We start from the raw sequence: 27897 nt of genomic DNA, 5'->3' as shown, positions 1-27897 counted from the left end.
GCACGAGCCACCCATTCTCCTCGCATGGCCCCGAAAGAAACCTTAGGGCCATACTCTAGTCTGCTTGGCTGCCGTGACAAAATACTATAGACTGGGAGGCTTATAAGCAACAGAAATTTATTTCTCAGTGTTCCAGAGGCTGGGAGCCTGAGAGCAGGGTGCCAGCATGGCCGGGTCGGGGGGGGGGTCCCCTTTCCAGCTGGCAGATTTCTTATTATATTCTCATGTGGCAGAAGGGGCAAGGGTCTGGGGTCTCTTTTATAAGAACACTGATTCTATCCACCAAGGCTCCTCCCTCAGGACCCAGTCACCTCTCAAAGGCCCCACCTCCTAAAAGTATGATGCCAGGAATTGCTGTTTTTCATTCGCTCAGTCATGTCTGAGTCTTTGTAAGACCATGGACTACAGCATGCCCAGGATTCCCTGTCCTTCATTATCTCCTAGAGCTTGCTTAAACTCATGTCCATTGAGTTGGTGATGCCATCCAACCAGGTCATCTTCTGTTGCCCCCTTCTCCTCCTGCCCTCAATCTTTCCCAGCACCAGGATATTTTCCAATGAGTCAGCTCTTTGAGTCAGGTGGCCAAAGTACTGGAGCTTCAGCTTCAGCATCAGTCCTTCCAATAAATATTCAGGGTTGGTTTCCTTTAGGATTGACTGGTTTGATCTCCTTGCAGTCCAAGGGACTCTCAAGAGTCTTCTCCAACACCGCAGCTCAGGTGTTAGCATTCAAATACATGACTTTAGGGGATAGGAACTCTCCGAGCACAGCAGCCACCTTTGCAAGCTGCTGTTGTCAACCACAGTATAAGAGCTGGACTGTATCTGAGCTCCTCCATGTCGGGGTTTGAAAGTACTGATAAGACTTTATAGTCAATTTTAATGTCGACGATCCTTCTGAGCTGTTCAGTCATGAACTGGCCTGTGAAGAAGGCACGCTGGCTGGATGACTTTGTCTGCTCAGAATAGAACTCCATCATCTTGGTGTGGTGACGTGTCTACCACGGGTGGCTCAGAATTCTGGCTGCCGGAGGCCAACTGGAAAAATAAGGACCCTATGACTTGTTTTGGTTGGACAGGCAAAGCAGGAGGCCCACCAGCAGCGGGGATTCATGGGCAACCAGAGTTGGTCCCCGCAGGTCTAGGTGACTTCCAAGTTGCTTCCAGTGTCAAGTGTTTATTTGCAGTGTCACAAGTGTTTATTTGCACAAGAGGCGTGAGAGGGGCTGAGGATGGGGCCCTGGCAGGCTGGTCAGGTGTGCCCTCTGCCAGCCCTCCCCAAGCCCACAGGGTCCCCCCATGGATCTGACCACCTAGGCTCCTGTCTCCAGCCCCATGGGGGTCACACCACCTGCCAAACCTCCTGACAGCTGAACCATGACTCAAACCCTCCAAGGCTCCTGCCCAGGGGCTCAAAGGCTAATCCTCCATGTGCACAAGTCTTCATGAATGTTCAGAGCCAGTCAGTTAATGAGGGCTTCTCGAGAGGTGCTTCTTCCCCTAAAGAAGTAGCTCTGAGCAAAGGCAGCAGATAAACCCAGGTCTTTCCATAGGACACAACAAGAAACAGTGAGCTTCAAGCAAACAGCCCAGATGCAAGGCTTCCTTGTCTAACTGTGCACAACCCTTGGGATGATATTCTTTCCATCAGGGGAGATGAACCCCGCGTGGGCCTCCCACTTGCTGGCTGTGAGGTCAAAGGGCGTGTGCTTCAGCAGCTGCACAGGAGGAGAAGGTGGCCACCTCTTGGGAGGCATGCGATATCTCACTTTTTTCCAGAACTCGGTCTTCGCGCACTGGGACTGTTCTGTGAAGTCTCCACTCCACTGGACGGCCCCGTGCTTCTGTTTGATATACTGAATGGACTCCGGCAAGGCCGTGTAGTCCTTGACCTTCCCCAGTTCAATCAGAATGACCTTTATCCCGTCCTGGATGAGAGCACTGTAGACCGCAATTTGTTCTTCTGACAGGTTCTTTGATAGGTCAAGGCTCAGCTCGTCGGGATCGATAACGATGATCAATCTTCTGCACAGCCTAATATTTTCATCGATGACATTGACCACAGCTGGAAATTAAGAAAGAAGATGTAAAACAGCTCACAATGAAAACAGCCCCACAGGGACTTCCCTGGTGGTCCTGTGATTAAGAATCTGCTTTGCAATGCAGGGGACACGGGTTCAATGCCTGGTCGGGGAACTAAGACCCCAAATGCCTGGAGCAACTAGGTCTTTGAGCCACAGCTTGAGAGTCCATGCGCTTTAACAGAAGATCCCACATGACCAAAGGCAGCCAAATCAATAAATTTTTAAAATAATAATAAAATAATAAATGAAAAAAAAAAGCCACTGGTTATGAACTACTCAGAACAAGGATCTTATCATGTCTAACCTTTTTTTTTTTTTTTAAGGTTTCTAACTTTTTTACTTCCCCAAAACTGCATTCCTATGGGAAGTACAGGGCTTCTAGAATTTTCTCCACCTGAATAAATAAATTTTTAGTAAAGCATTTTCTTTATTGACTAAGATCCATAATATCTAGAATCCACTGTCTGAATTAACTATTCTGGTGAAAAGTCTATTATTGTCTGTTTTATAGTAAACCACTGGGATCTTTAAATTTTTATTGATTAATGCAAAACTTATTAAGCTCATAGTATATAATTTACTTGCATATGTATAAATATTCAGTATTTGTTATAATTTCCATTTTTATCATGTCTAACTTTGTATATCGAAACTTAGCTAAAGGTCTGGTATGTATTCGAGGATAAATGCTTTTCTTTTTTTAAATAACAGACTTTTAAAGGATAGGACACATGTACTCAGCTCAAATGTACTAATCTCATTTGTGTTTCCCGCTTGTGCTTCATGGCTATTTAAATGACCAGGACTTACAGGACTAACTTGAAACCAAATAACATATTCTGCTGACTTGGGGAAGGGAAATTAACTTGGGGTCTTTTAGAAATAAAGACCAAGTTTTATATCACCCTTATCCTTAGGATATAAGAACAGACTGTAACCTCCCCAAGAGCATGTCCTTCTTCTCTTTGGTTTATTTTAATATTTCTAGTGCCTACAACATTGCCTGGCACACAGCAGGGGCTCAATAAATGTTTGTTGAAGAAGTGAATGAATGCAGTGTTACTGAAACACGAGCTCTTCTGCATGTTTGTAACAAGCCCTGGATCACACTTTCATTTCTTCCTGGAGAAGGATTTCATAACTTGAAAAGACGTGATAAGCTATGGATAGGAGCAGCCTACAAAACCAAGGTACTTAGAAACCTTTTATTTATTTATTTAAATTTTATTGTATATTTTTGGCTGGGCTAGGTCTTTGTTGCTGCAGGGGTTTTTCTCTGGTTGCAGCAAGCGGGGGCTATTGTCTAGTTGCGGGGCATGGGCTTCTCATTTCGGGAGCTGCTCTTATTGTGGAGTACAGGCAGTAGGCACAGGCTCAGTGGTTGTGACACATGGGCACAGCTGCTCGGTGGCATGCGGGATCTTCCCAGACCAGGGATCAAACTATCTCCTACATCGGCAGGTGGATTCTTTTACCACTGAGCCAACAGGGAAGCCCTATTCATTTTTTATCAAATTATTTCTTTATTCGGCTGTGCCAGGTCTTGGTTGCGGCACATCGGATATTTGATATTTGTTCTCACATGCAGGACTTTTAGTTGAGACAAACTATTTGATCCTAAAGGAAATCAACCCTGGATATCCACTGAAAAGACTGTTGCTGAAGCTGAAGCTCCAATACTCTGGCCGCCTGATGCGAAGAAAAGACCCTGATGCTGGGAAAGATTGAAGGTGAAAGGAGAAAGGGCCAGCAGAGGATGAGATGGTTAGATAGCATCACCGATTTGACCGACATGAATTTGAGCAAACTCCGAAAGAGAGTGGAGGACAGAGGAGCCTGGCATGATGCAGCCCATGGAGTCACAGAGTTAAACACAACTTATTGACTGAATGACAACAACAAGGGGAGGATTGGAGGTGATTGAAGCTCATAAAAACCAGCTTTAAACATGTATTAATTTACATATGCAAACCAACAGAAAATACTCAGTGATTAGTTTCAAGGATTCCACAGCTAAGGACCAGTTGTCTGTTTTGGGTCTCTTGGTCAATGCTAGGTATCTGATTGACTGAATTGTCATACAAATGCGTCAACCATATCCGTACCCAGCCAGGAATCACAGTTATCCTGTCAGAGGAATGAACCTAAAGAAAGAAGAGAGATTGATCCTAACCTCCTCAGCTTGGGGGCTCTGGGCAGAGGAGGTGAAGGGCTCCCTGTGGTTCCATGCGGAAGGCAATCATACTTCCCGCCATTTGTGAAGTACAGGAAGAGAGAGATCCCTTTCCATTTTCTTTTTCTTTTTTTTCAATTGAGTCTCAGCATGAGGGATCCTAGTTCCTGGACCAGGAACAGAACCCATGCCCCCTTGCAGTGGAAGTGAGGAATTCTAACCCCTGGACCACCAGGGAATTCTTGTTCCTTTTCATTTTCTTCATTTCTTATTTTTATACCTCACTGAAAACATACCTTGTCCAGGAAACTCATCCCTGCCAAATATGAATAACTTGTATCCACACTGCCTCTCCAGCACCTCCGGAAGAATTTTCAACACCAGCGTGTCCACATCATGACTCTGGCTTTCTCTCTGAGGCTTGGGATATAAAACATAAGCATCGTAGAGCTTCCCATCTGAAAAGGAAACGGGGCAAGCTCGTGAAATTATTCCTACCAAACTGTGTGTGTGTGAGTTGCTCGGTCATGTCCAGCTCTTTGCGATCCCATGGACTATAGCCCACCAGCCTCCTCTGTCCATGGACTTCTCCAGGCAAGAATACTGGAGTGGGTTGCCATTTCCTCCTCCAGGGGATCTTCCTGACCCAGGGATAAAACCCCTGTCTCCTGCATCGGCAGGCAGGTTCTTTACCACTGAGCCACCTGAGACACCTCCCTAATGCAAGCAGCTTCTCAAAGACATAAAATATTGATAGATGACTAATGAGAACCTACTGAATGGCACAGGGAACTCTACTCAATGCTCTGTGGTGACCTCAACAGGAAGGAAGTCCAAAAATCTCCTTGCAGGAGGCCCTTTTGTCCTGTCACTCAGCAAAGCTATATTTCAATTTAATCTTTACATCAGGTGCCTCCATCCTTAACTCATCTCTGTCTGAAGCACACCTTTCAAATATTTTCATCACATAATACCTTGCCTAACCTGTTGACTCCTTTCTTAGATTAAAGAAGCTAAAATGAAGAATAAGTAATTCGAGATGACCAGATCTCTTCCCCAGCTTCCCCTTCAGTCAGCTCACAAGCTGACCATGTGAACAAGAGAGCTTCTAAAGAAAGACCCCAAGGAGTCAAGGAGCCTGCCTGCAGTGGGAGATGGCAACCAGCCTGGCCCCCATCTTGATGATTAACTAAAATTACTTCTCCTTTTCCCTTTAAAAACGTTCATGGCCAAGCAGAATCTTAGGAAGTAGTTCTGGGACATTAGTCCACCCTCTCCCAGGTTGCCGGCCTCCTGAATAAAGTAGCCTTTCGTTTTCCAACCAATCCCAGTCTCTCAAATAGTGGCTTTTGAGAGGCGAGCAGTTGGAGCTGAGTTTGGTAACATGTATGCCACTAGGGCTCCTCTGGTGGCTGAGACAGTAAAGAATTTGTCCGCAGTGTGGGAGACCCGGGTTCAATCCCTGGATTGGGAAGATCCCCTGGAGAACGGAATGGCTACCCACTCCAGTATTCTTGCCTGGAGAATTCCAAGGACAGAGGAGCCTGGAGGGCTACAGTCCATGGGGTCGCAAAGAGTCAGACATGACTGAGCAATTAACAACAACACAATAACATGCTACCAGTCACAAGTCCAGAGTGTTACCTTTGCTTCTGACTACCCAGCTATAAACTGGAGATTCCCATGAGCCCCGCCTTGGGTTCAATTATTTTGCTAGAATCACTCACAGACTCAGAGAAACATGCTACTATTAATAACTACATCACTGATTTATTATAAAAGGATTTTTAAAGGATATGAATCAAAAGGCAGATGAGAAGATGCACAGGGCAAAGGATGGGCAAGGATGCAGAGGCTCAATGCCCTCTCCAGGGCCCTATTCTCCCTAGACTCTACCTGGTCACCAGCCCAGAAGCTCTCCAAACCCTGTCCTTTAGGGCTTGTATGGAGGCTTTGTTACATAGACTCGTTTGATGAAATTAGGAAAAGGGAGCTTCACAAAGTTCATCCCTGAGTCATTATGGGCAACTGGGTCAGACTGTATTTTCCAAAAATAGCTCCAGAAGTATTTCCAGTCCCGCAGGCTCTTTTCAAACTTCGTCACACCCATAAAGAGCAGGATTCAGTTTCCCCTCCCTTTGCATTGGGTAAGACTCGGCAGCAGCCTTGATGCATGACCGTGGTAGAACCGACACTAGAAATCCAAGGTCTGAGTCATTTTAAAAACTATGTGGGTGAGAGGGGAGGGCTTCCCTGGTGGTCCAGTGGTTAAGAATCTGCCTGCCGATGCAGGGGACATGGGTTCAATCCCTGGTCCAGGAATACTCCATGTGCTGCGGGGCACCTACACCTGTGTGCCCGTGGGCCACAACTACTGTGCCCGTGCTCCTCAACAAGAGAAGCCACCACAGTGAGACGCCTGTGCACTTCAGTGCCCACTCCAGTATCTTGCTGGGAAAATCCCACGGTCACCAGAGGAGCCTGGTGGGCTAGAGTCCATGGGGTCACAGGGTATCGGACACAACTGAAGCGACGGACCAGGCACACATAAAATATTGATCGATAACCAATGAGAACCTACTGTACAGCACAGGGCCCTCTACTCAGTGCTCTGTGGAGACGGACCCTAAATGGGAAGGAAATCCAAAAAAGCGGGGATGTATGTACACATATAGCTGATTCACTTTGCTGTACAGCAGAAACTAACACAACATCGTTAAGCAACTATACGCCAAAAAAAAAAAAAAATTTTTTTAACAGACAATACATAGAACTTATGGACTTTAGCCAAGACCGCCCAGGACTACTTAATCAAACTGTGAATTAGACACACCTCACTATGAATCACTCCTGCAGCTTGACTTATCTTGTTGGAATAAACTTATCAGGAGAAGGACGCACTTTCTCTTCTTCATTGGTATTTGCTGCCGTTGACTCCGCATGTTCCCAAATAACCAGAGAATGTCCTCACAGGGCACAAAGCTGGGAACAGCATCTGGGTTCCCCTCAAGAGTCTCATCACTCACTGACTGTTGAAGTCACACTCAGAGGGGAATCAGCGACTGAGCTGGAGGAAATGTAGCTATAAAGGACGCATGTACTTTGCTGACTTAAAGAAGAGAACCTCTGGCTGACTGTCTGTTCCCGTCTCAAGTCCTCAGCCCACTGGCTCCGATCATGGTCAGCAGCCCGGTCTGAGCAGAGGGCGGGGCTCCCTGAGTCGCTTGTCTGTCCAGCTTCCGCCCTCGGGATGAGATGCCATACAATTCCTTTTCCTCTTCCTGCTCCATCTGACTCACCCGCGGCAGCTTCACCGTGGGCTCTGCACTCACGCTGCCTGGAATCCCAGTGAGTCAGAGAGACGGAGCTCTGGGGACACCCCAACAGGCCCCTGTCCATCAACGCATGAAGCAGCTCTGTGTCAGGAAAGACAAACAGCTTTGCTGCCCTGAAGCCTCTTCTCAAACAGATGCAGGAGGATCACGGGCAGAGACGGGCTGACATGGAACAGGCTCTCCAGGGACCACAGCCCAGCTCAGCCCAGACCACTGCCCACAGAACTAAAAGAGTTTCAGGGCACACATAGGGAACAGACTTGTGCACAGAGCCAAGGAAGGAGAGGGTGGGATGAACATGGAAACATATACTTACCATGTGTAAAACAGATAGCCAGTGGAAAACTGCTGTGTGACAGAGGAGGCTCAGCCCAGTGCCCTGTGACAACCTTGAGGGGCGGGATGGAGTAAGGGGTGGGCGGGAGGTTCCAGAGGGAGGGGATATATGTCTGCCTATGGCTGATTCATGCTAATGTATGGCAGAAAACAACACAATACTGTAAAGCAATTAACCTCCAATGAAAAATAAATTTTTAAAAAAATCTTAAGAAAAAAGAGCTTCAGGTTGCACTGATCACACACAGCCAATTTCCACAAGTTAATTTTGCTATCAAGAAAGAATTCATTGTTTCCCAGGTTGCTCAATGGCTGCTGATTTTGAATTCTGAAATTTCATTTAAACTCCAAGTTAGGACACCTATGCTTTATCAAACCTGTGCACAAGCATGTGTTTTTTCCTATGCAAAGGCAGGCACTTCGTGTGAATATTGCCCTTCTGTGCAACAAGGATTCCTAACGCGTGCCTGGACTCCCCACTCCCCTGAGTTCCCATCAGCATTGCAAGTCTGGGGACCTGAAAGTGATGCCTCCGAAGATCTCCGTGCAGAAAGCTGCTCAGACAGACCTCTCCCAGCCGTGTATGCCTTTTTCTATCCAATTAAGAGAGATTAAAGCAGATTTAATGATGATGAAGCTGAAGCTCCAATACTTTGGCCACCTGATGGCCCTGATGCTGGGAAAGAGTGAAGGCAAAAGGAGAAACAGGCAGTAGAGGATGAGATGGTTGGATGGCATCACCGACTCAATGGACATGAGCTTGAGCAAACTCTGGGAGATAGCGAAGAACAGGAAGCCTGGCGTGCTGCAGTCCATGGGGTTGCAAAGAATCGGACATGACCTGGTGACTGAACAACAGCAAGTACGCTCACCTTCTATGGGCCCTGCAGAATGGAAGGAACTTCGATACCAAAGTACAATGTCGATCTTAAAAATGTTGTAGATACACATGGCAGACACCACTGCACCAGTCAAGATGAGAAGCCCTCCTATCAAGTAAGCTCGAAAATCTGGAACTACAAATGACAGAAAAAATAAAAATAAATAATAGTACTATGAAGAGTCATTTATGCACTTTACTTATATGGATCCCATTACATATGCCAAATAGAAATGCACTAAATGTTAATGAGAATAACACAAAGATTTCTTTACAGTTAAATAATAGGTTTTTGTTGTTGCCGTTTAGTCACTCGTCATGCCTGACTCTCTGTGACCCATGGACCTGACTGTAGCCCACCAGGCTCCTCTGTCCATGGCATTTCCCAGGCAAGAACACTGGAGTGATTTGCCATTTCATCCTCCAGGGGATCTTCCCAAGCGAGGGATCAAGCCCACGTCTCCTGCATTGGCAGGAGGATTCTTTACCACTGAGCCACCTGGGAAGCCCAAAAATCTCTTCACAGTTAAATAATAGGTATGGGGAGTAGATGAACTTGGTCTTGGCCATGAATCTGAGGAAGAAACGTGCTCTTGGGAACTTGGAGAGGGAAACTCTGTAGACACCTAGCTCCGGATGGTAGATGTGATACAGCTCTGACTGCAGAAGACTGCTCACCTGTCAAAGCACACCTGGCCAGGTAACTCCTTACTCATCGCTAGACTCTCCAGAGGTCAGACACCACTTAGCGGCTGAACCACAACAGGTGGGACTAGGGGGAAAGGATCTGCCTGCCAATGCAGGAGACACAAGAGACACGGTTTCGATCCTGGGTGGGGAAAATGCCCTGGAGCAGGAAATGGCAGCCCACTCTAGTAATCTTGCCTGGAGAATTCCATGGACAGAAAAGCCCGGTCATCTATAGTCCGTGAGGCAGCAGAGAGTCAGACAACACTGAGCACGTCTATCTATCTATCTACAGCTGATTAACGTTGTATTAGCTTCAGGTGTACAGCAAAAGGATTCAGTTACACATATACATGTATCTATCCTTCAAATTCTTTTCCCATTTGGGTTGCTACGTAATATTGAGCATATTCTTGATTCTGTTGTATTACTCTTATAATCACCTTCCCAGTGACTCAGAATTGAGCCCCATCGAGGGGCTTCCCAGGTGGCGCTAGTGGTAAAGAACTCGCCTGCAATGCAGGAGACATAAGAGATGCGGGTTTGATCCCTGGGTCAGGAAGATCCCCTGTAGAAGGAAATGGCAACCCACTCCAGTATTCTTGCCTGGAGAATCCCACAGATAGAGGAGCCTGGTCAGCTACAGTCCATGGTGTAGCACAGAGTCAGACATGACTGAAGTGACTTAGCATGCATGCACACGTCCCATCATAGACAAAGAACCACCAGTTGCCACCCCTGGAAGCCATCCCCATGGCTGCACAAGACTGGCCAAGAGCCAAACTCCAGCCTCATCTGCCCTGTTCGCCAGCAGCAGCCAGGGAGGCACCTGTCTGCAAGACACTAGCTCAGGAAGGGCGTTTACACCTGGTTGTGTTTTGTGAGCACCTTGCTGAGCAATTAAGGCAAAAAGCAGTGGGCAGATGTCCAAGGAGCAGAACCAGTTTCTCTGGAACTCCAAGTCCCTGAGAACATGCTTCTACATATCTGAGAAGAGGAACAGCCCACAGCTTTCTGCCTTACCATGGCCCGAAGTTGTGCTGCCAAAGAAGGAGGCTCCAGGAGGGAGAGAATCAGAAAAGAGGAACCAGGACAGGGGAAGAGAAATTCTGTCCATTCTTAGAATCCACCGCACGTCTACCACTTCCTTCATCCTCCCTGGTCCTCTGGTCCCCACTGGAAAGTGTGTGTGTGGGTAGGGAATGGGGCGGGAGCAGCAGGGAGGGGAGCTTACTAAAGAGCCAATCACAAGCTGCCCCAGGCCACACCATGTTGCAAACATTTTGCAAAGAAATCCTTATGCACACTTGTATGTCTTCAAATCCATGGCACAATAAAGCACAATAAATAAAAACACCTTCTGTACCCTAAAATCAATCCACTGATGAAGTCCCAGCCCTGCCAAGTGGAGCTGCTCTGCACTCTGGTGCCGTTGCTCCTGACCTCTTGTCTGAGCCTCTAGCTCCTAACTATTCAATGGATTCTCCTCCTCCTCCCTCCCACCACCCCCGATTTCTTCACCCTTTACCAGCTCTTGGACCAACTGTACCACCTGTCTTTTTAGGAACACTGCGTCTGGGGACCTTCACTGTACACGTCAGGGATATTGGCATTATAAAGAGATCATGCCCACAATGTTTATGAGATTCAAAAAGCCCCTGGTAAAGTAGACAGGAGTGATGGCCTGATATTCTTAGGTTGATCATTCACTGCATTCAGGAGTGTCAATTCCCTCTGCTCTATAAATAAGCTAAAAGACGATGACATTCAAAACAGGAAACTAACGAATACGTTCAAAGGGAGTATTGGCTTTGAAACTGAAATAAGTGGGAATCTCTCTGTTGAGACATCAGGTATCCAAGTGAAAACTCTATTTAAAGTGGGATTTCTCATTTGGGTCCACATGGCCACCACCAGCCTTAAGCTGAGATGGTAAGCCAAGAACAAGCGATTAAAAGAAATTTATAGAAGGGCACACCCAATCCAAACAACTCTCTAGAGATCCTGATAAACGAAATCAGATTCACACCTATAGGTGTCTTCAAGAAAAATCAGGAAGTCTAACGGAGAAGCTGTCATCTTACCTCTGGTTTCAAGTAAACCAAGATGAGGCTTGAATTTAAGTTCCTAAGAATTTAGGGAAACCAAAACAGAGAGCACCGGTCCAGAAATACATTGCATGTGAGATATGAAATAAGCGTTAATAGGAACAGTGATGAATTCAGTGAGTGTAGGTTTCTTAACTAACCTAAAACAAAGTGGACAAAGGACCCTTTCCTTCTCCTGTATGATTAAGCAGGTGTTCACCGCCAGCACCATTCATTTGCTTTGAGCCTCAGAATCCTTCTGAACACAGTGCTTCCACGTGGTCAGTATCTCTAAGTCAGTATTGACATGGAAATCTCACTGCTCATCTTCAGTCTAGTTGAGGCAGATTTCAGTCATAGCCATTTCAGGTCTTGTGCGAGCTCCAAGGTTTCCCACAGTCAGATTTCCCTCTTTCCTCTGGGCTGGACACTGAGATACTCTGTCCAGCAAATCTACTCCTGATGATGAACCACAGAGAACTGCTTCTACATGAGTACTGCTGGCAAATCAAAGCCTTCTCTCTTGTGTGAAGAGATGCGAAAACTAAAGAGTTGATATTAATAGAATTATTTTTTTAAAAAGCTGTCTTGGGAAACCACAGGCAAGTCTCCTACAAGGTACTTCAAACCCTTCCTCTGACTTTTCTCCAGATGATTTCACCCTTCACTTTCTACTCTCTGGTTCCACTGCCTCCATTAGACAATGAGCACACTCTGCACACTGCTAAGTTCACTATCTGCATACACACACGAGGCAAAGTCCAGGCTCCAGGCAGCTAATGATGTTAGCAATTCACCCCTGCTGATGACACGAGAGAAGAGAAGGGTCCCTCCTGCTCGAATACCTGAATTTAGCCTCTATCGATAATTTTACACAGCTACATGACAAAAATATACATTGGCATTTTATAGCACATGGCCTCTAATAAACAACCGAAAAGCTGAAAATCACAAGCATGTGATTATAAAAGTTGAGCAAATCAGGTGTCATAAAGGAATACCTCTGCTTCCTGGAGTGCTGATGCATAAAATCTCAATGTATGTTCAGAAGGAGCTTTCCAAGGACACTGCAGTGAAAAAACAGCCTGACCCCAAGAGCATATTCAGACAGGGTATCAGCTTTTAATTAGATTTCATATTGAGTTTCCTTACTCCAAACCACTCTGCGGGCTCACAGCAAGCATTTAATGCTCTTTCCTGTGTGTTTCCTTGCCATCGTCTGGAACTCTCTGAGCAGTGCCCACCCCAGAAGGACATTACCTGGGAGCGTTAGTATAAAGTAAGCAGCAGACACTCCAGCATGGCACACGAAAGGGTGACCATAATCTTCCATTTTCACTTCTAAGAAGGTTATGTTCACTGTGTAAAAAATATGTTCTGGAAAAATAGTGTAGTTTCTGTAAAAGAAAAGAGCCCATCATTAATACGTACATGAGCTGTCTTTACCCACCAGATTTTTATGAACTTTTGTCTGGAGAGTAAAGTTCTTTCTTGGAGTAACTTGGAACCATTATTTTACCCTGAGAATACCCCGCTGGCTCAATAAGGCAATGGATTATGTAGCTCCAAATGTAATGTACATTTTCTTTCAGAAAGCGACACAAAAGTGCCCTCCTTCTCATTCGAGACACCGTCCTCAGCCCTAAGGGGTCCTCCCCTGTTCTTCCCCACCCATTCTAACTTATTTACACTGCAACACCCAACACACGTCTGTCCTTTGACTTCATTCGCCTTCTTTTCTACCACTTGGCTTAAACCATCATCAGTTGGGTTTGTACCACTCCATGAGCTAATGATCATGCACCATCTCCCCCAAGAATCCCCATGTCACTGTCCACTTCACTGCTTAAGCCTTGAAGGCCCATGGCTCATGATATAACCAAGTAGGAATGAATGAGACTGATTATAAGGCCTAGCTGAGGCTGCTTGAAGCCATGTTTGATTGTTTTGCCTCCTTTCTCTAAGACGTAAGCAGGATTGGTAGCATGAGCATCTTTTTTAAAAATCATTTTTACTACTGATTGATTGGCAGCCCTGCGGGACGTGAGGGATCTTAGTTCCCTGACCAGGGATGGAACCTGTGCTCCTTTCGGTGGAAGCTTGGAGTCTTAACCACTGGAGCACCAGCAAAGTCTCTGAGCATCTTCTCTGACCCAGATGCTTGGCTTTCTGAAACATAGCACCAAAAGGAATGAGGGAGAGGCTGTGAGAGTCACCTAACAAGCAGTACCAGCACCAATGTCATTTAGATGGGGAAATTCTTGCTAGGTTTTAGAGAAGCCAGGAAAGCAGGACACCCACTCAATCCCTTCCTGAATGCGCTTGGATTCCCCGTAGTAGTCGTCCACCAGGGTGTTGTTGACCCTCCAGCAGCGTGGGTTTGTGTTGTCCCACGAGTCTGTTATGTTGCAGTTGACGATGAGCATGGAGCCTGTACAATCAAATTCAGAAACACTTAGTGAGATCCCAGCCAAGGTGACCTGCTTCACAAAGGCACCTTGCTGCTGAACCTTGAATAGCTTTCAATGACCAAAAATATCCTCCCTGAGGTCAACATCCATCTGCTTTGTTCTCTCCCTGGACAGAGATGAGGAGGACACGAGACTGTGCGGGATGTGTACTGCACGCAGACAAGAATAAGCGGCCAAACATCACCAGGCTGGGGCCAGTGTTTGTCACATCAGGGGCACAGATACTACTTCTCCTCTTAGCAAAGAACGTTACAATTTAAAAAGTATTTCACACATGTTTTGGTCTTCATCTCTAAAACACTCCTACAGAGCAGAAAAGGAGTGGTGCCATTATCCCCATCTTACAGATGAGAACATTGAGGTCCAGGTAGATTAAGTGACTTGCTCAAAGTCACACATTAGAGGAAGGAGCAAGATATGAACTCTGGTTTTCTAATTCCAAATCCAGTCAGATTAAGCACATTCCGTTTCATTTCTAATTTTAAAAGATTTTTATTTTTAAATAATGAATTCCTAGTTCAAGTTTTCTAAATGACTTTTCAGTATCTATGCAGTAAGTGTATCATTTTTTTTCTCCTTAAGCTCATTTATGCAAAAGATGAATTATCTAATATTAAACAAGTTTGCATTGCTCCATGTAACCCCAGTTTTGCCCTTTATGTACATTGTTAAAATAAATTTGCTAGCAATGTGCTTTACATTTTTCATCTGTATTTATGAATGATTTGGTCTGAAATTTTCCTTTGTAATAATGTCCTTGTTAGGTTTGGGTGTCAAGGTTTTCCTGACCTTATGAAATGACATAAGGATTATTTCCTCTTTTTCTTCTCTCTTAAACAATTTGTTGAAAATTGGTGTTAATTCTTTATTAAGTGTTTTTTAGAATTCACCAGGAAAGCCAAATAAACCCAGATTTCTGTTTGTGGGAAGATTTTAAATTAATTTATATGACTATTTTGCTCTGCCAAGGCTTATCTTTTCTCTCTTAATTATCTAAGCACAATGACTAGAATTTTCAAAGACAGGAGAGGGGAACAAAGTTAACTGAGAGTTAACAACAGCTATACTTACCTTGTCTAGGTGTTTATGAAATCCACAAGAGTATTCACATGGTGAGTGATTTGTAAACAAATATCCTAATTGTTATTATTATTATTATTGAACTTTCCTTGAAAATTCAAGAGGACGAAAGAACCCTCCTTAAAACATATGAGTCCAGAGACTTTTAAGCAGGTGGGCTTCCCTGGTGACTCACATGGTAAAGAATCTGCCTGCAGTGCAAGAGACCTCAGTTTGATTCCTGGGTTGGGAAGATCCCCTGGAGAAGGGAATGGCAAACCACTGCAGTATTCTTGCCTGGAGGATCCCATGGACAGAGGAGCCTGGTGGGCTATAGTCCATGCGGCCACAAGGAGTCGGATATGACTGAGAGCACGCACACATCTGATTTCCTATTTTGCTTTATAAGCTTTCTCATCTCTGTCTTTAATGTTTGAGTTTCTCTGCATTTGAGAGATTCAGTTTGCTGGAGCTTCCTCTCCCTTTTTTATTCTGCCTCATACCTGCCCCAAGCCTTCGGCCCTTAGCAACTTCAGAGGCTCCGATAAGTTTACTCACCAAGTTTTACTTCAATTGAATTGTTTTTTGGATAAATGATCTTAGGGATTCTTCCTCCATTCCCTACTTTTTCTGCTAAAAAAATCATAACACATGAGATTGTGTTAGAAACATACTCAACTACTTGAATGCAATCATACCATAAAACATGGCACTGAGCAGACCTTCAATAAACATTGGTCAAGAAAAAACAAAACTCATGGTGCGACCAAATATCACTCCATAAATGCATATTTTTCAACCAGGTTATCATTGAATTGCTAAGGGGAAAATCTGAACGCTGGGCTACCAAGAGAAGTCATGTCACTGTTATATATATGACATAAATATAAACAGATGAGATCGTGTGATAAATTCTCACTGCCTGGTCATCCAATATACTTCCAATATACTGCTTAGTGGCAATAAGTGAAGCTCTGACCTGAGTCCTAGACAGAAATAGTAACCCTAATGGTCTATCGCCAGTTCCATTCTTCCATCCTCCGACTCTGCCCTTCTGTATTCTTCACGCCGTTCCTCCCCTGTGTCCTTCACCTTTTGCATCCCTCTCCCTCACGTTATAACCATCTTCCCTGTGTTGACTCTCCAACCCTTTGACTTTCTCCATGTCTTCCCTTCTCCATTTGTCTACCAATATTTAGCAACTGGGCATCCCAGGTGGCTCAGCGCTAAAGAATTCACCTGCTGAGGCAGGAGACAAGGGTTCGATCCCAGGTCCAGGAAAATCGCACATGCCGCGGAGCAACTAAGGCTGTGCGCCACAACTGCTGAGCCTGTGCTGTAGCAGCTGTAACTGCCAAAGCCTGCACACCCCAGAGCCTGTGCGCCACAAGAGAAGCCACTGCAATAAGCCTGCACACCACACCTAGAGAGTAGTCCCACTCCCCACAACTGGAGAAAAGCCCATGCAGCAACGAAGCCCCAGCACAGCCAAAATGAAATAAGTGAAAAAATTACCCATCTCATTCGTGAATCATCTGATTTATCTCGGCCTCTTTCCCGCTCAGACTTCAGGGCTCCATCAGAGCAGCGGTCACGGCTCTTCTCATCATCATGATCTCCCTGCCCGGCACAGGACCTGACCTTGATGAGCACCCAGTAAAGGGTCCATACATGACTGCCTGAAGAACAGTCCCCTACCGCTTGCAGCCAAGTGCAGATGATCACACCCAGAAGATGCTATGGCAGCTTTCTAAGTGGTCCCTAGATCTCAAGACCCTCTTCAACTCCTTCTCGAACCATCTCGGAACTGATCTCATCCATCGCGAGTGCAGCCTTGGGGCTCCGCATTTGCATGCATTCAAGGACTCCTCAGTGGCAACTTGGTAAAGCCAGTGTATAATCGGCCCACTTGACCTTGCCCCTCTAACTCCACGACCTCAACTCCCATCACTGCTTAGCTCACACTTCTATATGCCCTAGCAAGATTACTCTTAAAGCCAACATGAACTATGATGGTACACATTTCTATGCATTGTCTGAGGCTCTTTTCTCTGCCTTTCCTCCCCCTTCTTTACTTCTGTAAATCCTGCTCATCCTTCAAACTTCAGATGAGAAGATACTTCCTCTTGGAAGCCTTCCAAGACCATTTATTTATGTGCCACCCGTGCATCTACTTTTGATTTTTTCCTGCTCCCCCAGACCCTGTCTATAACTCTCTCTTTGCCACATAATGTTAAGACAATCCATTTATATCTCTAGCTCCACTACAACTGGGCTGGTAGCTCCTCAGTAGAAGAAAGAATTAAAAAATTTTTCTTATCATCACATTTTAACAAGTTTTGGCACATAACAGATTACAAGTAAATGTTTATTGCAAAGATGTGACATATAGATGATTGGACTCAACGATTCCTTAAGGTATTCTTCATTTTGCCTTTGAAACTTCACCCTATAAAGAACTCCCAATGTAATACTAAAGCATAAGAGTAGTCAATCATTCAGTTCATTGATAGATTTGTGTGTAGTCTAAGTCAGGCTCTGGAGTACGTGTTGGGAATTCAGTGCTCAATAAGACAATGATGGTGCCTTGTTCTGGGGAGACATATTGTTGCTGTTGTTGAGTTGCTGTCATGTCCCACTCTTTGAGATCCCATGGACTGCAGCATACCAGGCTTCCCTGTCTGTCACTCTCTCTCTGAGTTTGCTCAAACTCATGTTCATTGAGTTGGTGATCCAACCATCTGATCCTCTGCCGCCCTCTTCTCCTCTTGCCTTCAATCTCTCTCAGCAACAGGGTCTTTTCTAATGAGTTGGTTCTTCGCATCAGGTGGCCAAACTATTGGAGTTTCAGCTTCAACATCAGTGCTTCCAGTGAATATTTAGGGTTAATTTCCTTAAGGACTGACTTACTGGTTTGGTCTTCTTGTTGTCCAAGAGATTCTCAAGAGTCTTCTCCAGCACCACAGCTCAAAAGCATCAAATCTTTGGCGCTCTACCCTCTTTACGGTCCAACTCTCACCTTTATTGAATATCTGTACTTTTTCAGGCACCCCATGAGCTTCTCTATAGACACAATCTCATTTAATTTTCACGCATAAGCCAGGAGTTTTGAGTCTTCTATTTTTTCAGATGAGAAAATAAACTGCTCATGCCCTTTCACCCCACTATTCCTAACTTCTGATCCTAATAAAGACATATTTGAGAGCCTGTTAATCCTCAGGAAAATCAGGATGGGGAAACTCTTCTGCCCAAAACCACTCATCTCGAGCAAACCCAAGAGCAGTCAAGGTGAAGGGTAAGTGCATACTTACTGACAGTCACAGAGATGCTATTGAAAACAGTGTGCTGTTTCTTTGCGTGTGTGAGGCTGGCTTCACATTCATAGTTCCCTCTGTCCTCCACCGAGACATTCTTCACTAAAAGCTTTTTTCCCCGAGAAATAAACCGTTCTCCTTCTATCTCTATACAGTCCTTAAAAAAAAAAAAAAAACACTTTTTTTCAATTCAAAGAGTATCTTAGGGTATCAGTTACATTCCTAATTAGCACCAGTCCATGAACCATGGGGAAACAAGAAATCTATGTGATCTCTAGACCTTAGGTAATTTATAAGCTAATTGAAGACATATATATTTATATAGTGAAGCAGCTCAGTCGTGTTTGACTCTCTGCGACCCCATGGACTGTACAGCCTACCAGATTTCTTCTCCAAGGGATCTTCCTGACCCAGGGATTGAACCTGGGTCTCCTGTCTTGCAGGCAGACAGATATTTTATTGTCTGAGCCATCAGAGAAGCATATATTTATATAAGATATATATTTTATAAAATACATATATATTATCTCCTGGAGAAGGGAATGGCAACCCACTCCAGTATTCTTGCCTGAAAAATTCCATGGACAGAGGAGCCTGGTGTTACAGTTCATGAGGTCACAAAGAGTCAGTCACGAATGAGCACACCAGTACGTATGTGTGTGTGTGTATATATATATATATATATATATATATATAAAACATATATCCCCAGAAAATTTGACAAAGAGTATTCTACAGGCTAGAGTGATGTTATAAATATGAGTTGAGAGAAGAGAAGCCTGCATAGACAGGAAGTAAGACTTCATGGGGAAGGATTACACCTGCTCCATAAAGGAGCTTGGTAGGAGGATGTGATCAAGCAAGAATGTCTTCCACCCACCAGAGCCCAAGTCCCCCAGTGCACCACCATCCAATGGCACCAGGTAAGGCTGCAAGCCCAGGTGAGTAAGGAATGCCCCCTCATTCCATCCGTTCTACCTCACACACTGTCTTGATGATCCCCACTTCCTAACTCAATTTCTCAAATAGCCTAAAGATCAACGTGGCACCATACTCAAGTCCTTCTGATTGATTCACCAAGTGAGGACTTGACTGAAAAAGTGGGCATCAACAAATGAATGGATAAAGGAGATCTGAGGTACATATCTGCAACTATCTACCTATATTTCAATATTACTCAGTCATAAAAAGAATGAAATAATGTCATCTGAAGCAACATGGATTGACCTAGAGGTTATCATACTGAAGAAGTAAGTCAGGCAGAGAAAGACAAATATCATATGATATGACATATATGGAATCTAAAACAGGATACAACTACTTATTTACAAAAACAGACTCAAGATATATGATTGTCAAAGGAAGGGATGGCAGAATAAATTAGGAGTTTGGGACTAGCAGATATAAACTACCATATATAAAACAAACAACAAGGACCTACTATACAGCATTGGGAACTAGAGTCAATATTTTGTAAGAAACCATAGTGGAAAAGAAAAAATAAAATAAAAGGCAGGGAAAAGGACATTCATTGCCACATTCCTGTGAGAGAAGAAAACAGAAACAAACTCAATGAATGTGAAATATATAACAGAGACGATCAACCAAGGCGAAGATTGGTTCTTTGAAAGGAGTAACAGAACTGACAAATCTCTTACGAGACTGAATAAGAGAGAGTGTGTGTGTATGTGTGAGACAGACAGAGAGACAGAGAAACACATTGTAGTAGGGAGTAAAGGTAAACCTTACTATAGGAGACATTAAAAGCAGAGCATTGAAATTGTTTAGTAATTTCACGCCAGAGCATCTGTAACATTTAATGAAAAGAACAACTTCCTAGAAAACAAAATCTTACCAAAACCCATTCAAGATAAGCAAGAAATGTGTATAATCCTATGACCATTAAATAAATGGAGTCAGTAGATGGAAACATTCCCATAAAGAGAACTTCTGACCCAGATGGCTGTACTGGCAAAGGGCTAACAGGCAGAGCCAGAGGAAAACTAGCTCAAATGTTAAATACTATGCTAGACGATGCTCCTGCTTGCCCAGGATTATGCCTTATACATTATTATCTGCTGATACGGTCAAGAAAGGAGAAAGTCTGAAGGTAAAAACACAACGTGTAGAAGGGTGAGCATATGATGCCCCATTTCCATAAAAAAGGAAGGACTAGGACACGTGGTGACCTTCTCCAAAAGGATTTAAGCCAGCATGCTGAGCCTCCCAGGACGGCTGCTACCAGTATGCTTGTATGGAATTACACAAGGATGATGCAAAGCCTGCAACGAACTAATGATAGCAGCCAATGGGCCCAGGAAATATGGATCAGAACTGAGAAGGAGACTTTCCAGGGCATGCCTTCCGATACTTTGTGATTCTTGAATCCTGCGCGTGGACTGTGCATGCAGAGAAACCACTATCCATTCAGTGAAACTACTTAATTAATCTTAATGAAAAAGAATAATGAAACATAGTCTGAAAAGCAAAAATAACTGGGGCAGGAGTGGATACAAATAAGCAATTACAAAGCTCTAATAACTATAAATTAAAAATAAGTAATTTGCAGGGTTAAATTATCAATTGCAATTAGGTCACAAATCTCTCTCTTTAGCAATTTTGCTTTAAAAGGTACAACAAAGTGTTTCTGTGGTGGGAAGACCTGGGTTCGATCCCTGGGTTGGGAAGACCTGGAGGAGGGCACAGCAATCCACTCCAGTATTCTTTCTTGGAGAATCCCCATGGACAGAGGAGCCTGGTGGCTACAGTCTATGGGGTCAACAAGAGTCAGACATGACTTAGTGACTAAGTACAGTACAACACAGGGCTTCCCTGGTGGCTCAGTGGTAAAGAATCCGCCTGCCAATGCAGGAGACATGGGTTCAATCCCTGGTCTGGGAAGACCCCGCATGCCACAGAGCAACTAAGCTAGAGCACCGCAACTACTGAGCCCATACACCCCAGAGTCCATGCTCTTTAACAAGAGAAGCCACCGCAATGAGAAGCCTGAGGACCACACTGAGAGTGTATCCCCTGTAGCCACAACCAGAGAAAAGCCCACACAGCGGCAAAGACCCAGTACAGCCAACGAATAAAGTTATTTTTAAAAAAAGGAAACTTTAAAAAAAAACAACAAAAAAACCCGAGGTTTTAAAGAGCAGGAAGGAAAATATCATTAGAATTTTTTTTTTTTTTACCTTATACCACTTTACTGAATCCAAATAAAAATTGTTCGGGAAGTTGAGGTGACATATAAGGATGTCATCTCTTCCGACCTGCAGGATCTGCTTGTACTCATAAGACACATTCAGTTGACTGTTTTCGGAAGCACCACACCAATATTGTTCAAATACAGTGAGGTTGACTTGCATTCTGGGACAGATGTCTGTATCACTGTAAGAAAACAACAGGTTGTAACTTCAGGAACTCAAACAGTCACAGAACCAAATGATTCCGTCCATCTCCAAAAATTTCCTGATCCTCTTCCAGGCACTGTGCGCAACCCTTTACCGCAACAAGACAACATACATCTCACAAGTCATTCATTACAGAAGGAAAAAAAAGCATTTGGCTTGTGGAAACGTGGGAGGACATCTTATCCAAATAATCAAAATGAACATCCCCAAGAACAAGCATGTGAACAAGAGGCACCTCTGAGTGTGCTGTCTGAAAAGAATGCAAACCGCTTCCATAGCGTTCCAGCCAAGGAGGCTCAGCCTGAACCGCCTGAGGAAGAAATATCTGGCAAACCCAAATTAAGAGATAGAATATAAAATAATTGCCTATACTCCTTAAGAATGTCAACGTCACACACTTTCTCTCTCTCTCTCTCACGCACACACACACAACAAGCTGAAGATCTGTTCCCGATGAAAAGAGATTAAAAATAAACAAGTCCATTCTATTCATCTGAGTCTCTATTCCACAAATAGATTCATCAGTACCATTTTTCTAGATTCCATGCTGCTGCTGCTGCTGCTGCTAAGTCGCTTCAGTCATGTCTGACTCTGTGCAACCCCATAGACGGCAGCCCACCAGGCTCCCCCATCCTTGGGATTCTCCAGGCAAGAACACTGGAGTGGGTTGTCATTTCCTTCTCCAATGCAAGAAAGTGAAAAGTGAAAGTGAAGTCGCTCAGTCGTGTCCGACTCTTCGTGACCCCATGGACGGCAGCGCACCAGGCTCCTCCATCCATGGGATTTTCCAGGCAAGAGTACTGGAGTGGGGTGCCATTGCCTTCTCCGCTAGATTCCATATGTATTAATATACAATATTCATTTTTCTTTTTCTGACTTCACTTCTGGACATAGCAGGGAAGGAGAGGGTGAGATGAATTGAAAGAGTAACACTGACATATTCACACTACCATGTGTGAAATACACAGCTAGCACGAAGCAGCTCTATAGCACCAGGAGCTCAGCTCGGGGCTCTGTGATGATCAAGAGGGGTGGGATGTGGGGTTGTGGGATCGAGGCTCTCCAGGAGGGGACACATGTATACTTACAGCTGATTCACACTGTTGTACAGCAGAAACCAACACAGTGTGTGTGCGTGCTCCATTGCTTCAGTCATGTCTGACTCTTCGTGACCCCACAGACTGTAGCCCGCCAGGCTTCTCTGTCCATGGGACTCTACAGGCAAAAATACTGGAGCGGGTTGCCATGCTCTCCTCTTGGGAAGTTTCCCTTCCCAGGGATCGAACCCGTATCTGCCTGCGTTGTCTCCTGCATTGTGGGTGGATTCTTTACCCACTGAGCCAGCAAGGAAGCCCACCAACACAACACTGTAAACCAATTATCCTCCAATTAAAAAAAAAAAACAAAAAATACAGCTAAATGCAATGCAATGATCCTGAATTGGAACCTCTACAGGAAAAGGAAGAAAAACATTTATAAAAATCATCCTGTAGAAGATAGATAAAACTACTATATGAATCAGGGAGTAGATAAAACTATTGTGTTGATTAAATTTCCTGAATGTGATAACTATCTGGTGATGATGTAAGAGAATATTCTTGTTGAGAGAAAATACATATTGAAATGAGAGAAATACATCAGGGTCCCTGATGTCTCAGAAGGTAAAGAATCTGCCTGTAATGCAGGAGACCAGGATTTGATCCCTGGGTCAGGAAGATCCCCTGGAAAAGGGAATGGCAACTCACTCTAGTATTCTTGCCAGAGGAACCTGATGGGTTGCAGTCCATGGGGTCGCAAAGAGTCAGACACGACTGAGCAAATAAAACTTGCACTTTTCATATGTATATAACTGAATCACTTTGCTCTACACCTGAAACTAACACAACACCGTGAATCAATTATCCTCCAACAAAAATAAAGAAAAATAAAGCCCCAGTTAGAGTAGAAAATGAATAAATCCAGACTGGACAACCAGACAGATTCATGTGACATCAGATCTCCAACTCCAGTTAATTAATAACCTAGAGGAAACGGGAAATCAGACCCCATAAGACATGGGCGGCTGGTCTGCAGAGAATGAAATTGTGGGACGGGACTACCGGCGCTCGCACGTGTGTCTCTGAGTAACAGCGTACCCTGAATCAATCACACGGAAATGAGGAATCTGGCAGCAATCAGAGAGGAATGTGGTCATCTGGAAACACAGAAAAGGACCTAGAGACCCTAGGGACCGTGAAAGAGGAAAGATGCAACTGCATTTCTGGGGTACTTCACATGGGATCTGGGGTAATTTTTACTTCAATCCTATCTGACTGGCCTGATTTCCACTTTACAGATAAGAAAGCCAGGCTCGTGGAGGTTAAATAATTCATGCAGGTCATGCCTCTTGGCTGCTGCTGCTGCTGCTAAGTTACTTCAGTCGTGTCTGACTCTGTGTGACCCCATAGACGGCAGCCCACCAGGCTCCCCCATCCCTGGGATTCTCCAGGCAAGAACACTGGAGTGGGTTGCCATTTCCTTCTCCAATGCGTGAAAGTGAAAAGTGAAAGTGAAATCGCTTAGTCGTGTCTGACCCTCAGTGACCCCATTGACTGCAGCCTACCAGGCTCCTCCATCCATGGGATTTTCCAAGCAAGAGTACTAGAGTGGGGTGCCATTGCCTTCTCTGGCCCGTTGGCAAAGGAGGATAACAAAATGGGACCCTCAGCCAAAATTAGGTCTGCAGAAGTGTTTTAATTAGGACACACACACAAAGCTTATTGGAAAGGTAACCACATACACACTCATTCTAATTTCCAGGTTACCTTGACAATTTGGAAGATGTCTTTGAACTAAATGAGTGTGTGTGTTAGTCGTTCAGTTGTGTCTGACTCTTTGCGACCCCAAGGACTATAGCCTGCCAGGCTCCTCTGTCCATGGGATCCTCCAGGCAAGAATAATGGAGTGGGTTGCCATTCCCTTCTTCAAGGGATCTTCCCAATGCAGGGATCCAGGTCTCCTTCATTGCAAGTGGATGCTTTACTGCCTGTGCCACCACTGAACTGAATAGACGGCCGATTTTGGTGAGGCATATGTTTTCCTGTTCACCGCAGTCCCCGCCAGACTCAATTACCTCCCACCAGACCTGTATCACTCACTTGAGTTACTTCCTAGCACGAGCCTTAGTGTGAGGTCTGGAACACACCTGATGCTTGGACACTGTTAATTCCTACAACAGATTCCTTACAAAAAAACGTTTATTTCAAGAAAGAAGGCAGCAATCATATTAGGATAAATAGGCTTTGTAAGCTGGGCTGACCTTTGGCAGCATTTCAATGAGAAAAGATGCATTTCCTGTTTCAATAGCCGATTTACAAACTTCTTCTGTTTAAAAGCCTATTCACTGAAACCATCTCATAACAATCACAAAAACTATACTCTTCTCATTGAGTTTTCTACATTGATTAAGAGTTTATCAAGAATTTTTCTAAAAGAATTATATCCATATGTATATACACATATATACACAGGGTTTCCCCGATGGCTCAGTGGTAAGGAATCTGTCTGACAATGCAGGACACTTGGGTTCAATCCCTGGAGCAGGAAGATCTCCTGGAGAAGGAGATGGCTACCCAGTGCAGTATTCTTGCCTAGGAAATCCCATGGACAGAGGAGTCTTGTGGGCTACAGCTCATGGAGTGACAAAAGAGTCGTACACAACTTAGCAACTACACAACAACAACTGCATATATGCACATACATATATGAGTAAGAGAGGGTTCTCTTTTGAATGAGGAACTTACTTTGTATGACACTGGTAGATCCCAGAGTCCTCCCCTTTCACAGGGAGAAACAAAATCCAATTTTGGTCCTGGTGAATTCTAGACTGTGTGTTTTTGGATATTGGGATTTTGCTAGGATATTTATACCACGTTGCATCTACTTTCCCTGATGTTGGCAGAGAGTAGATGCAATTAAAAGCTGTAGGCTGGTCTACTGATGCCATCTCTTGCAGAGTCAAGTCCTCGCAAGTATCTAGGGAAGGAAAGGGAAAAAATAATCACCACTGAGAGTGCTGGTTGAACAAACACCTCAATTTTCTTGCTGATTTGAAATTTTATTTACAAATTTTCTCAGCGTGAGAGTTTCCTAAAAACAGTCTGCTGATGTGGAAGTATAACCTAAACTCCTTCCACCTGTCCCTAAGAGGGGATTTACTGAGTCCAATCCTCCCCCCATCCCCAAATCATCTTTCCCATTTGGAATGATTTTCTCTTTCCCTACTCTTCCCTTGTGGCTCAGCTGGTAAAGAATCCGCCCGCAATGCCGGAGACCTGGGTTCAATCCCTGGGTTGGGAGGATCCCCTGGAGAAGGGAAAGGCTACCCACTCCAGTATTCTGGCCTGGAGAAGTCATGGACTGTATAGTTCATGGGGTCTCAAAGAGTAGGACACAACAGCAACTTTCACTTTCTTCACACTTTCTTCTATTCTAAGACCCTAATTCCTTCATCCTCCTCCTTCAGAGAAAACATTCCTATTCTGAGCCCCATTTGACCTGTTTTTCTTCAGCACTGCCTTCCAGTTAATTCAATCTGTCCCAAATAAAACCTGTAAGTATTTTGTCCCACAGAGGATTGTTAAACAATTCTCTCACATTAAAGTTCGTTTCTAACACCTTGCTTAGTTTTTCTTAGAAGTAATTTGTTCCAATGCTAGTTTCTTTGCTTTTTACCTTGGTCTAAAACATCCCTTTGACATATAAAACAGAGGCATCATAATCTCTTTGTGCGTTTTAACTCGAGTCTTGACTTGCAACTTTGCCCAACTCCTCCCTGCTTTAAGTCACTTTAAAGCTCAAAGGTGACATTCCGCGCAGGGCATCAGACACTGGGAGCTGAAACCTGCAGTTTCCCCATCCCGCTGGATTCTGCCTGCACCACTAGGGCAAGAGTCACCGCACGCGCGATGCTCCAGGGTTCGAGAAGGGGCTCGCACAGAGCGGCGGGGAGGTCGGGAGCGAGCGCAGCCGCTGAGACCCGAACTAACCGGACGTACCTGCTCTGATAAAGCGCGGAAGAGCGATGGACACGACGCAGAGGAGCAAGGACAGCATTCCCCTATCAGCTGCGAGAAAGAAAGAGGATGGCATGGGAAGGGGCGCAGCGGGCACGGCGCGCGCTCCTCTGGCACAGGGCCTGGGTAGTGAGACCTCTCAATCTCAGAGATCCCAGCCGAGCCACCCACCTTCTCTTCTGCACCCGGAGCCCTCCAACTTTGGCTCCCCCACCCCGTATACCCTGACGTGTCCCCCAAGACTGCTCCCTCCCCGGCCCCGTCCTCGCTCTGAGCGCCGATCTCCAGAATCCGGCATCAGTGGGAGCCTCCACGCCCCGGGAGGCGCCGTGGGGGCCTCGGGGCGGGTCCCTTCTTCCAGGCTGCCCAGTCCTCCCTTGGGGGCTCAGCGACGTCCCCTCTGTCACCCAGCTCTCGGCCCCTGCTCCCCGTGGTGGCGCCCAGGTCCCCACCCGCGCGTCGCGCGAAGACTCCCCTGCGGGCCCTTGACCTCGGGATCCTTCTGGGCCCCGCAGTCTACACGGAAACTCCAAACACCCACTCACTCCGGAGAAGCCAGCTTAGGCCTACTTGGCAAAGGCCGGCAGGAACAAAGGTAGGAAGACGCACGGGCAGTGGACGGGTGCTCCACACCTTCGTCCAGAGACGGAGTTGTCTCCCCCAAGGTCGCCCAGCCAGAAAGGGGCTGCCCGGGAGTCCGGATCGCCGCCCCCCGCCCCAGTCGAGAGCATTTTCGCCACCTCCTTCCCTGAGCACCTTTCCAGTGCCTGGCGCCCCGCCCGCGAGCTGCTCACCGCCGAGTTCAACTGGGTGTGTGCCTGCCCGACTGGATGGGCGCGCAGACTGACAGCCCGGGATTGAGCTCTGTGGTGGCATTTCCATACCAGGCTAGTTCCTCACCACCGTGGGCGGGGCAGGCCTGCCTTCCCAGTGGGAGCTTAAGGAGGAGACTGCCATCACACTAGGAAGTGGCTTTGAAGGGTTTTGGCCAGATTGTCTGGC

The 27897-nt window shown here is 45.3% G+C and overlaps 1 protein-coding gene across 1 annotated transcript; it reads right to left on the bottom strand.

Annotated features, from left to right (window-relative positions):
• Positions 1-112: 112 nt before the first annotated feature.
• IL1RL2 (interleukin 1 receptor like 2) lies at positions 113-26940 on the bottom strand. The gene is made up of 10 exons (XM_027554764.1): positions 26878-26940; positions 25624-25855; positions 21623-21818; positions 18423-18582; positions 15670-15744; positions 13883-14012; positions 12842-12978; positions 8800-8943; positions 4553-4714; positions 113-2064 (listed from the first exon to the last, which is right to left on the bottom strand). The coding sequence occupies exons 1-10, from the start codon at positions 26933-26935 to the stop codon at positions 1610-1612; spliced, it is 1749 nt and encodes a 582-aa protein (XP_027410565.1). The 5' UTR covers positions 26936-26940; the 3' UTR covers positions 113-1609.
• Positions 26941-27897: the final 957 nt, after the last annotated feature.

Source organism: Bos indicus x Bos taurus, chromosome 11 (assembly GCF_003369695.1).
Source record: "Bos indicus x Bos taurus breed Angus x Brahman F1 hybrid chromosome 11, Bos_hybrid_MaternalHap_v2.0, whole genome shotgun sequence".
Lineage (NCBI taxonomy): Eukaryota > Metazoa > Chordata > Mammalia > Artiodactyla > Bovidae > Bos > Bos indicus x Bos taurus.
Note: the sequence above shows the minus strand (reverse complement) of the source record. Positions and strands in the feature narration are given on the sequence as shown.